This window comes from Danio aesculapii, chromosome 14, assembly GCF_903798145.1.
Source record: "Danio aesculapii chromosome 14, fDanAes4.1, whole genome shotgun sequence".
Taxonomy (NCBI): Eukaryota; Metazoa; Chordata; class Actinopteri; order Cypriniformes; family Danionidae; genus Danio; species Danio aesculapii.
The window spans coordinates 35,653,455-35,667,433 of record NC_079448.1 but is presented as its reverse complement, the minus strand read 5'-3'; the positions used below and the strand labels follow the sequence as shown (position 1 = coordinate 35,667,433).

At 33.5% G+C, this 13,979-nt stretch overlaps 1 protein-coding gene across 2 annotated transcripts in view; it reads right to left on the bottom strand.

The window, feature by feature from the left end:
- zdhhc9 (zinc finger DHHC-type palmitoyltransferase 9) overlaps nucleotides 1-10,169 on the bottom strand; it is a 43,593-nt gene extending 33,424 nt beyond the window's left edge. For both annotated transcript variants that reach the window (XM_056471742.1, XM_056471743.1), the window contains exon 1: nucleotides 9,371-10,169. In XM_056471742.1, coding sequence (XP_056327717.1) covers nucleotides 9,371-9,537 — 167 coding nt within the window. In that variant the 5' untranslated portion in view covers nucleotides 9,538-10,169. The remainder of the gene's footprint in view (nucleotides 1-9,370) is intronic.
- Nucleotides 10,170-13,979: the final 3,810 nt, after the last annotated feature.

The window sequence follows — 13,979 nt, the reverse complement described above, 5'->3', positions numbered from 1 at the left end:
CTAAAAACTACAAATAGCTGAGATGTCATGCTTGAGCTTTGGGTTATTATTGATTGTATGTTCCTTTATTGAACCACTTAGTTTCATTCTTATTAACATATTTTTATCACAGCAGAATCCAATGTAAAATATGACATTATCCATGATGCTGTATAGAATACTCCACCGTTCAGTGAGTTGTAGAACAAAACATCCAGGAGGAACTCTTTAGCCCAATCCAATGCAAATCACTTTAGAAAAAAAGCATCTGCCATATCCTGCCTATTTATCGCTATATTTAGCTGCAACCTAGACACACCTGCCTGTAGCTTTCTAGTGATCTTAAAGACATTTATTAGCTTATTCAGGCATGTTTGATTAGGGTTGGAGCAGAATGGGGACAATGGCCCTCAAGAAACCATGTTGCCCATCCCTATGCAAAATAAAAATACGATAACACAAACCTTATTATAACCATAATAGTGTCCTTCATGGCACACAATGCAACAATAATCCTTATTTTAAACTTGACTGCTTTATTGCATCTCTATCTATCTATCTATATCTATATCTATATATATCTATATCTATATCTATATCTATATCTATATCTATATATATATATATATATATATATATATATATATATATATATATATATATATATATATATATATATATATATATATAAACAGATGCTCTGTTTACTTCTGCCCTGTGAATGTATTGCAATTATTTAGATTTCTGATAATGATATCTCTTAATCTTCAACAGGGAAGTCAATTGCAAGAAATGAATCAAACTGACCCTCTTGTGTGATTGGCCGTTTGCTGCATCACTTTCAGGTGCATGCAGTCCAGAGTTTATCACAACCTCTGGATTAAACTCTGAGTTAACAGAGAAAGTTAACAGAGAAAGCATTGTGAAACCACTTAACCAGGTTGGATTTGTTTGGTTTTGTCAACCCAAAACGTCCTCTGCAACCCTGTTCAACTTGTTTTGTGCAACAGGCCTCTAGTGAAACGCATTCAACATGCAAATCATCACCTCATCCATTTGAGTTTTGCTTTGCAATCTTTCTTCCACATGTGACATCAGTGGCTATTCCCTGTGTAAAGGCACGGCAGGAAAGCTTATAATACAAAACAGGTGTATAAAGTAAAAAAAGGACAATTCAATCGTGCTGCACAGATAGAAAACTGATGTAATGTGCTGTAAAATTCATGAACAGCCTCTGTTAATTCCTCATAAAGAGTTTGCCAATTTGAAAGCAAGTGATTTACAAACTAAATGAATAATACATTACTGCCAAAAAAAGAAGTATCCTAATCCCACACGGAGACATATTTGCCAAAGAGCCAGTTTTGCACTCATATAAAACAGGAACACAAAAATCCAAAAGGACAAACAGGCTTCTCTGCTTAATCACGACACACGCACGCACACACACACACACACACACACACACACACACACACAGCAGTCCTGTTTACTCTCACACAGACAGTGCAAATGACCACAAACATTATCATACACTTGACGACGTGAGTAACTACCATTCTATGATAAACATAAAATGTATAGACCTTTAGCTGCTGAGCAACAAAGCAAACATACAAGACAAAGGCAAAGTGAAACTTAAATTATGTACTTCTAATGCGAAACAATGAGTGTGTGAACACAATTAACAGAATCTGATTACAACACCTAGGGCTATTATGTAACATTAACAACTTCACTGGTGTAGAACCGTTACAGTGAGAAGGGTTAATAAAGTTTGTAAGTCATTATCATTACCCAAAAGAACTGCAAAAAATTGTGTTTAGATGCATTTATTTTTCGATTTATATTTAACCCAATAATTCTTAACAATGCATGGTCCAGCATTGGTGTTAAATATTTTCCTTTATCTGTGCAAGCGTATAAATTGCTCAATGTACAGTGTGTTTTCAAACAGTTTAATGGTAAAAATAAATCTATTTTTATGATCACATTTGATAAAACTTTCTTCAGAAACACTTTGATTGACATTCTCCCTTTGTCATCAGTGGGGGAAAGCACTGCCCATTATTGATATCTTCCTCATTAGCATAAAAAGTCTTAAGTGAGAAGCAGCTGTGGAGGAGAAGGGAGGGCCCAAGTCGGAGCACTCACTCTGGTCCCCTGGACTCTGTGATTTGTTGGGGAAATTCCAAATTGAAACAAAACAAACCATTACAATTGGCTTAAGATTGGCAATCAAAATTCGGGACATTGCAACCTGCAGAACCTTTTTTTTTTTTTTTTTTTTAAAGCAGCTGTCTGGCATTGTAGTTTTCATCTGCTGAAAATTATGTCAGCGACTAAGAGAATTATAAATGTGGAGTTTACTTGTTTTTGAATCTGCTGCTATACTGAGGCATAGGCATTTGTAGCTCCACCTTCTTTTAAAAAGAGCACAATTTCATTTGAAATTAAAGTGACAGTCACCAAAACGGCACAATTTGAGTTAAAGCCTAATGCCGTGTTCAGACTGCAGGATTTTCAAAGTAGTCACGTCACAGATGTTTTTACACTGCTTGACTATCTGGGGTAGCATTCTGTCAGTGCTCTGTTTACACTGTAGGATGGATCAGTGACAGGAGGTTTTATACTGCACAACATTGACTTGGTCCACAAACTACGTCTCACAACCAAACTCATGTGAGAAATGACAGAAACAATGCACGGTCACGTAGTATACCTTTTGTTATTATTTACATAATGAGAAAGAAGCCTTTAGTGGGGTAGAAATGTACATATTTTGCTCACCTAGCCATTGAAGGGAATTAGCGTTTTCTCTTTTAACCCGTCGTAGTATTTCTCAAATGACGAGTCAAACAGACACAGGTGCTCCTACCAAATTTACACTAGTTTTTTCTTCATTTCTTGGGTCCAAATAGACAGAAAATAAGCCGTTTTAACTTCTCCCCAACCTCTCGCTGGCCTGCAGATAGCAATACTAGTAGATGCTGCTCTCTCATTGGCTGTAGGTAATCGCCGATGTCATTTTTAATCAGAACACATTTCACAAGGCATGATTTGAATCGTCGACAGCTCCAGATATTTATCATGCCAAATGTCTCATGGGTGTCAGCTACTTATTGGCGATTCTCTCAGATGGCATCTTTGATAGTTCACACTGTGTGATTGTTACTCACATGAACGAGCACCTATTCTGATTTTAGGCATTTGTCAGCAATTTCTCAAAACCTGTCAGCGAGTCAAAAACAAGGCTAAAATCATGCTGTCTGAACTGGACATAAAAGGGGCAGCTTCAAAGAGTTGTAAAGCATTATTCGTGTGGTGTTGAGCTGAAACCTCACATACATACTCTAGGGACATCAGAGACTTATTAAACATCTTGTAAAAAGGAACAGAATAGGTCCCCTTTAAGATAACAACATATTGACATACCAATGTTTTGTGCATTATAGCCCTACGCTTATGCACTTGTGGTTTAATAGTGTCACAGTGTTGTACACTAGGGCGGTTATTGCAAAATAATTGTAAACATTTCATAAGTAGTGTTGGTTAATTGAAACGAAACTGAATAAAAATAGAAAATTAAATATCTAACTCATATCAGATCAAAATCTAAATATTAATAAATACTAAAACAGTGGTTCTTTTTTTCAGTCAAGAGTGGATCGACCAACTTCTAGCTATAGTAGATGCAGTATCAGCAATATGTCTATGACACACACACACAGAATATTTTTTTACCACTTTCTAGCCAACACAATCAATTCCATCTCACTCCTCAACATTTGATATCCAAACAGAAAACTGCACTCCAACTTGACCATAGAGCCTAAAGGGAAAGTGGGAAAAAATTCCCTACATATATAATCATTTGAAATATGTACATATAAATGAAGATATAATAATAAAGATTTTATAAAATGCAGCAATCTATAGAAAACATGGGAACACAGTGGAAGGCGAGGGTAAATATATTATTCTTTACAAGCAGAGAGTAACAGACAATGAACTACAGAATGAAAAGTGCAAAGATCAGCCCTGCTATCCGTCCTGTGCTTGTACGAAATGTCCAGACACAGGCCCCACAGACAGAGGCGTACAAGAACACAACAGTGTGAGCATTCAGCAATACTCAATAAATAATTCCTTGTGAATTCAAAACAGCTGGAAGCAATGCATTTCCATAAACACCATCTATCTCGTCTGGAATCTCATACACAATATTAACCCTCCAGTGTAAAATAAAAAAAAAGCTACACATAGGGCAACAGGGGGCAAAAATATCTGTGTTTAAAAAAATCTTTATAAAAGCTGAATATTTTACGATATTTTCGCTTTCAATGACCAATGTCTTTAGCAGTCCTGATGGTAACCACTAAAACATTTTTACAAATTGTTAATTAGTTTGTTTACCTAATGCAGTGTGTTTTAAATGAAAAAAAATCTATTGTTTCCTATTGTTTTATTATTATTATTATTATTATTATTATTATTATTATTATTATTATTATCACAATGGATATTTAAACGATCAGAAACAACATTAACTTTGATGCATTATTTTTATTTCTTTTTTTTTGCGGTGTCTCACAAAAAAAAAATGCATCTACCCACAAAGATGCAAATGCCTCACTGGATACATACTGGATACATACATACTGTATGCCCTCAAAATTACAAAAAAATTGCAATTATTTTGGAATGCAGAAAATATGGGGAAAAATATTTATCTGCTCCACAAATCTAGCTTATTATTTTTTTAAATGTGCTAAAATACAATTTAAAAATGTTTAATAAAACGTTTACATTTTGAAGGCTTGCAAACAAAATGTAAACCTGTTAACAAAGATAGTATAAAGATATGCTTAACTGGCACTGGGACAATATATAGTTAATGGATTTCCAAAATGATCACTAAACTGTACAATGAAAAAGATAAGGATGCACTATAAGAATATCACAATGTGATATTGCAATGTGATCATTCACAATAGTCACAATCGCAAGATATGCAACGTGGAGTTTGTATTATAATTTGCATGCGTTTTTGATGCCGGTGATTGTATAATGACCTTAAAAAGCATTCAGGTATTAGAAATTGCCCCATTTGTGACCTTATCTACAATTAATTTGATCTAATTATTTTTAATTGTATCATTTAGTTACTGTAACTGAATACTGTTAGAGTCGGGAAACTATAAAACACTATTTCAATTGTATTTACTTTTTCTTGATTGTATTTATAGATCGTTATGCATGAAAATACTCAACAACACATGCAAATACAGAAATGCACTGCAAATAGTACAGACCACAGTGAAAACGTGTCTGGGGACCCCTGAAAAGTTTATTGATTGTTGATTAGATTTTATGGAGATGCAAATAGTAAATTCATCAATCTCTGACTAAACACGTGCATGAAAAGTCTTACAACACATGTAAACACACTGCAAGCAGCACAGACAATAACAAAAATGTGTCAAGGGATGCCAAAAATGTTATAGATTGTTTATTAAAATGTATGGAGATGGACTCCCACTGCGAAGTCATCTCAATTGATCTAACATAAATTCTTTCCAAATATTAAATTTAGTGAAATTGTAGTCATATCGCAATATATTTTGCAAAATAAAAAAATATTGCAATGTTAGATCCTTCCAATATCGTGCAGCCCTAGTGCACAAAAAATACTGAATGCAAATACTGAAAAAATGCAATACTGAAACTTACAATAGTATCTGGATGCAGCCTGAGATTGCATCTCTCAGCAATGCAATGTCAGTCACACATGCACTCAATGGAGCTAGTGACATCACTGTGAGGGGTAGGGTTAGGGGTGGGGTTAGTTGAGCCCATTTAAAAGCACTGCATGCAGCTCAGATTGCATCTGCACCAGGTCTGCAGCCAGACCCCTATCGAAACTTAAGACACTAATATAGACCTCATGAAGAACATTTAAATAACTGTAGATCTTTTGTGATATTTAGAGCTGATGAATAAAATCTACTCTATTGACTCATTTTCAAAATATTCCTAGCACAGCATCACATTCAAACCTGATGTGAACTTCAGTCTATAAAGATGATATCTGCAGACGTTTATGCATTCACACAAGCTGCAATGCACATGTATTAAAAAATGAAGACAAACTAAAATCAAAATGGCAAGTGCCCAACAAACGTCCCAGTCCTTCGATTAGCCCGTCATGTAATAAACAATTTGGAAACCCACTTTTGCACTGTGCCCAGTCTATGCGGTAATATGTCTGCCCCATGAGGACTAATTATCAGTATCAGTGATATGAACATGGCGTGCAGCGAGAGCCAGTCGCTGCGTACATGACAGAGTTTCTGACTAGGGACAGGGAATCGTTTCCTCTTCGCTGATGAACAAGCCTAATGGAGGATCCTAGATATAAGCAGGACACAACACTCGAGTCTCAGGAAACGCCAACCACAGACGTCATAGTCTGCACATGGGACTTTATATCCACCCAACAGAGATCGCATCCAACATGAAGCACATCCAGCTTCATCAACATGGACGGAAATCTGCTGTTGTGAAAATGTGTTTTGGCAACAAAGATGACACAGCTCTTCATTGTTTCTAACCAGCAACAAGCAAATGGTCTTTAAAAATCTTACATAATACTACAATCTACCATTAACAGTTTAATATGAACAAATATTACGTTTGAAACATATACATATATACATATATATACATACATACATATATATATATATATATATATATATATATATATATATATATATATATATATATATATATATATATATATACATACATACATACATACATACATACATACATACATACATACATACATACATACATACATACATACATACATACATACATACATACATACATACATACATACATACATACATACATACATACATACATACATACATACATACATACATACATACATACATACATATATATATATATATATATATATATATATACAGTATACATATGTATGCTGCAATAACGTTATAATATAAATTATAATAATAACGTTATATATAAATAGTTATTGCGAACTGCAATACGCTATTTAGGAATTATCACATTATTTACATATTTTTGTTAATTTTGTTCCCTTAATTCTAATGATTTCATTTATGCATTAATTTGGACAAAAGCTTCTGCCAAATGAATAAATGTAAATCTAATTGGTAAGGCATCATGACTTATGACTTGAGTACCATAAGTTTAAAGGGATTTACTATTCCCTCACCCTCATGTGGTTCCAACATTTATGAGTTTCTTTATTCTGTTGAACACTAAAGAAGAGAGCGAGAGAGAGAGAGAGAGAGAGAGAGAGCGAGAGATGAGAGAGAGAGGAGGGAGAGAGAGAGAGAGAGAGAGAACGTTAAAAACCTGTAACCCTTGACTTCCATAGTAGGAAAAACAGATACTATGGAAGTCAGTGGTCACAGGTTTTCAGCATTCAGCATGTTCAACAGAATAAAGAAACTCATGAACAAGTAAATGATGACTTTAATTTTTGGGTGAACTATCCCTTTAAGCCTTTTAAAAACCCACACAGTGCACACTACTGTCTGTGAGTATATTAGCGCTGTGTTTTGTTTGCTTTTGCCATGTAATAAAGCACTTGAACCCGGAAATGTTATGTATGATGTCAGACTTATTGAAATGTTCAAAAAGATTCGTTGCTCATAAAACCAGATTGACTTTTAAAGGTGGTAACGTTAATAAAACATATTTATGTAGCAAAAAAGTACCCACTTTTTGAACTAACCAGTCCTTTCAGAGGTTAAGTATGAACATAAATCATTTACAGGTGATTATGACTGTCATATAGCAATGCAAAGTCCGAATCATTACAGTGAATTTGTTTATTTGTTGATTTTAGGAAAGTAATTCAGCTATTTCCCATCATGGCATAATGAAAAAAAATGCACAAAAGTAAGCACATCACTTTAAATGGGTGCTCAGCTAAACAGCAAAAAGTGCAAAAATAAATATTCAAAAGACCTTTGGTGTTGCCACCTTTTTGAATGCACATCATGGCAGAATTACATGGTTCTAAGCATGAGATGATAACAGGTTTAAAGGTTTACCATAGTTTGGAAAAGTCAAGGTTTTAAAATCGCCAAAGTTTCCTATTATACCGTTCCTAAGGTGTACGTGTTTTTTTTTTTTACATGTTTTTAACAACTATTTTAATTCGTGTTTTACGGCAACAGTATCTTCAGCAGAAAAGGAAACTGCATCAAAAGGTACTGGTTCAAAATATCTTAAATGTTTCCTAAAATAAAATATATTGTGTTCAATTGGGGGAAAAGTTGTTGTTTTTTTACCCAGATATTTAAAAAGAACTTATTTTAGAGCAGTGAACACTTTACAGTGAAACGGCGATATTTTTATCCACGGTTATCATATCGTCAGAATCTTATACCGGCCCATGCCTCCATGGTTCCTGACATCACAGTGTCATTATGTGATCTAACAAAGACATATTTTTGAACATATTGCTATAGAACAGGTTTTCACTGTATCACTAAAAAAAAACTAAATGCTACTTATCAAAGTGAACTTGCAGTTTGTACGTGTTGACAGAACTAACATCATAAAACTGTAAACATATTTCCAGTGTATTTTATACAAAAATAATTTTACATTTAAATGTTCATAATGAGATTATAGTTGCTTCTTTATGGATTACATTATTAAAAATCACTCACTCAACTGGTGTGAAATATTCAGACCACAATATATATGTTTTTTATAAGAAAAATGGCCATTTATGGATCTGAACTTGAGGTTTAAACGAAGACAGATGAAAAATCAAAATGTAATCCAACATAAATCTAAAATGTAATCCAAATGTAGTCAGAATACATACCGCCTAAAAATACCTTGTAGTTTGTAATTGGCAACACATTATAACATGAAAGAGACCCAACCACAGCACACAAACAAGTAATAAATAAAAATAAGTGAAAATACTATTTCTTCAGATTCTGTAAACAGTTTTCAACAATTAATTGAAAAGATCTCACAAAAAAAGTTAAATGAGATATTTACACTATCATAAAAATAACACATTTATGTTGTAGGTTATAGTCAATATGCCAATTTCTTCTGTCATTTCTAAGAGAATGCTTATTTTGATCTTTAAAATGTCAGGAGAGCATTATTTGTTTATTTTTAATGTTTTATTGATTATATTGATATAATAACGATAATATATATTATAATATATATCATACTGCTCAATACATCCTGCAATGGCACTGAACAAAGGCCATTTACACTGCAAAAGCTCCCTTGTAATGAATGAAAAGCTGAGGTCTAATAATCCTAATAATGACCAATGACATGCACTTACTCAAAGGCGAAGAACAGAGAGCAGGTTCCGACGATGAGAAACAGGGTCAGGTAAAATACTCCTTTCTGCCGAGCCATCATTACCCGTCCATCGCAGCAGAAGGTGTTTTTCCCAGGTAATTTCTCCCATTTTCGAGTGATCTTCCGCGTTATCATCACCGCCGACATGATAGCGAATGTACAATCAAATTATCTCGTTCAACTCAACCTGAAATAAAGCACAACCGCGTCCACTGAATGATTAACCTGAGATTAAGAGTTATCAGCAATCACGAAACACCGGAGCTTTTTGCAGGAATGTAATTCTTCGTCCTGTGCAGGATTTTCCTGGTGAATCTTTAATGTTAGTTTGTTTTTAAATCACAAGTCCGTTGATCTACATATCTGCATATCATCTGTACTTAAATCCATGGTTATTTGAAGTCCCAATCAAACGCCAAATAGCAAAATCCTCCTCCAAAAGCGAAAATATCCCATATTGGCACAGAATAAAAGTGTTCCCGACCTAAAATTGTACAGAATTCGGTTCAAAACGCCAAGCTGAGGTGAAATAACGTGTAAAGGCTGAACACATCTGGAGCGTGAGTGGACCTTGACCGACTGACATTTATGTCATTGGTTAAAAGCGTCTTTCCCGAGAGGATTCTCCGTCCCTTTTTCTTTTGAAACGACACTAAATAAATTTCAGTAACCCTATTGTGACCTGTGTCGATATCTAAGAAATTATTCGGGTAACGTGTGAAATATTCGTTCCTCCAGTTTCGCGTCGTGGGATGCAGGCAAGACTGGATTCTGTTCGGGAGCAGGAAACACGCCTAGATTGAAATGTCTCTTCTTAAAGGGCCAGCGCCTCACTGCACGGGGAACAAAGGAATTTGGTCTCCTAATGCTAATATTAAGCCCACCATCAAGGCAATCATTCAAAAAGACTGTGAAATATAGATACGTCTGAGACCATTAAAAGAATATTATATTTAAAGCATGTTAAAAGAAAACTTAACTTATTAAATTTATTTGATTTTAGCCATTTGCCTTCACCTTTAATAATCCTTGTTTTACGCTACTGTTAGATTTGTCCAGTATTATTATATTATTATAGCTAATGCAAACTGCAACTACAATAATAAAACGCAGTTTTTGTATATTTAAATAACATAAAGCTATTTAACTTAGAATAATAATATAAAAACATTTTATAGCTTGTTACCAATGAAATAATATAGTGATAATATTATCCAATTGGATTATTAAATAATTAATTCATTAATTGTTGTTTTAGTTGACTTAAAAACTACAATTAAAACTATAAATTAAATACTACAGCTACACTAGTTATGCAATTAAAAATATTTAAATTAATAACTAATATTAAAAAAGCAAAAGCTTTACACAAATAACACAAAAATAACAAAGACACAAAACACTAACTAAAAAGAATATGAATGAAATAAAGGGTCATTTAAATTAGTTCTTAAAACTACTAGTTATTTAATAACAATAATAATAATAATAAATAAACCAAAACATGAATTATTATGAATTATTAGCCGCCTGTTTATTTTTTCCCCAATTTCTGTTTAACCGAGAGCGGATTTGTTTAACACACTTCTAAACATAATAGTTTTATTAACTCATTTCTAATGACAGTAAATAATATTTTACTAGTTATTTTTCAAGACACTTCTATACAGCTTGTGACATTTAAAGGCTTAACTAGGTTCATTAGGTTAACTAGGCAGGTTAGGGTAATTAGGCAAGTTATTGTATAATGACGGTTTGTTCTGTAGACTATTGAAAAAAATACCTTAAAGGGGCTAATAATTTTGACCTTAAAATAGGTTTTAAAAAATTAAAAACTGCTTTTATTCTAGCCAAAATAAAACAAATCAGACTTTCTCCAGAAGAAAAAATATTATCAGACATACTGTGACAATTTCCTTGCTCTGTTAAACATCATTTGGGAAATATTTTAAAAAAGAAAAAAAAATTTAAAAGGGGGCTAATAATTCTGACTTCAACTGTATATATATATATATATATATATATATATATATATATATATATATATATATATATATATATATGTAGTCTTTTACTAATGTAACTATTATTACTTGTGTCTATTTATTCATTCATTCATTTTCCTTTATTTATCAGGGGTCGCCACAGCAGAATGAACCGCAAACTATTCCAGCATACATTTTACACAGCAGATGCCTTTACAGCTGCAACCCAGTACTGGGAAACATCCACTCTCATTCACACACACACTCATACACTACGGCTAATTTAGCTTATTCAATTCACCTGTACTGCATGTCTTTGGACTGTGGGGGAAACCGGAGCACCCGGAGGAAACCCAGGCAAACATGGGGAGAACATGCAAGCGACCTTCTTGCTGCGAGGTGATAGTGTTAACCACTGAGCCACCGTGTTGCCCTGTGTCTATTTATTATGGTATGATTTTATGCACAATGTTGATGTTAATGCAAATATTGTGTTTCAAAAGGCTTTCCCTTGAAACAGCATTTCATGTTCGCCATGCCTTGCTAAGACAAAACAAAATCTATTTTGACTAATTCATAGCACTGCTGCAGATTCTTTCTTTTTTCTTTTTCTTTTTTCTTTTTTTGAAGTATTCAGGAAATGAAGGCAGCCGAGAAACAAAAAGTGCTTTTTTGAGTTGTTTATGCACCGGTGATGATTGCATGAGTAATTTATCTCTTCTGATTTTGCATGAAAAAGAAAGTCTGTGTAATCTCTTCAGTATGTAAAAGGGTCTAAGCACATGGACATGCTGTAAGCAGATGCTGTTCAGGCTTAGATCTTGAGAGATGGAGTTCAGCAAGTTTATGAGTAGGAGTTCATTAGAGATGCTGGGCAGGAAAGATGAGCTATAGCAAAGATCATTTCTATAGCAGAGAAAGATATTAATTAGCATAAAGCCTTTCTGACAGTCTCTACTAGAGTTTCTGCAGGTTTCACCAAGTTAAATTTAAGACTTTTTAAGACCATTGTGAATGAAATTTTACACTCAGGGCTAAATGCTGAAGTTAGAAAAGATTTTCACTTGTCCAATTAAAAAATATAAAAAATTTAATTCAAATTTAATTTAATAATACAATAATAATTATTTTGTTTGAATATTTTTTCATTAATTTTCAATTGTAAATTGTCAGTCTGTCAATTGCTTCAGTCTACAATAACAATAATTTAATAAGAAGAAGAAATATAGATCAGGTCAGAATCCTCAGCAATAAATAAATGGAGAACTTTTAATCAAATGTTACTGTAAGCAAAGTTATTGAATGCTATTGTTGATGATTGAATGAGTTAGCGATTGGTGGGTGTTAATGACCAGATTGGGTAGCTATGCATCAGGGGTGTCCAAACTCGGTCCAGGAGGGCCGGTGTCCTGCATATTTTAGTTCAAACCACAATTAAACACCTGAACCATCTAATCAAGCTCTTGCTGGGTATACTAGAAACTTCCAGGCAGGGATGTAGAGGCAAATTGGAGCTAAACTATGCAGGACATCGGCCCACCAGAATTGAGTTTGGACACCCCTGCCATACATGAACAAAGGAAAATTAGGACCTGTTCAAAAAAGATTTAAGACCTACAACACAACATTTAAATAGATTTAAGACTTTCTAGGGCCTAAAATTTAGCTTTTGAGATTTAAGACTTTTTAAGACCCCACGGATACCCTGTTCTATTAACAGCAAGTGGTTGAATGAAATAACTGGATTTAAAAAAAAATACATGAATATATAAATAGACCAACATTACCTTAAAGAAAGAATGAATAGAAAGCATTTAGTCAGAAAACATGGCTCATTTTCAGTGAATGTAAATGAAGGAAGATGAATTTTGGTAGTTAGTGACATCTGCTATCAAAGGCTAAAACAGAGTCATGCTAACCGGCCAAATCTTTTTGACCCCTGAGCCTGGCCTCTGCTGGTGGCTTCTGTAACTGCACCATCTGTTTTCTCTAAGCATCTTTCTGATGATTTATAAAGTGTTGTTCTGGCGTCATTTTCCTGTGACTACATTATCATGAGATGAAAGATATTCATGTGATTTGGAGATGAAGATTTCCCTGAACTGCATTATGTATATACACATGCTCAAAAACACGGGTTTTTGTTGGGTTTTTTTTTTGGTGTTTGGGGGGGTCAGCAATACAATCATATCAATAACCATAACATTGGATAGCATCAAGTACAATAATAAACAAGGAAGTAAAAAAAATTAATAAAACAAACAATAGTACAGAGGCAAAATTATTAAATTAAATAACAAAGTCCTTATAAAATAGTTTTTTACTATAAACATTTTGTAATATAGTAATTAAACAATTGAAATCACAAAGTGAATTCTGCAAAATAAGTAATGATGAACAAAATGTACATTTGTGAAATATAATATAATAAAAAAATATAATATTTACCCATTAAAATAAATAATATGCTTGTTTGCATGTTTGTCATGAGAAAAGTAACAAATTATATCACACATAGAAAAATCTATGTTAAACTTACAATTCGATGTAAACTACATTTTAGGCCATAAATGCATTTTTCTTAAACTAAAAACTTTCTTTTTT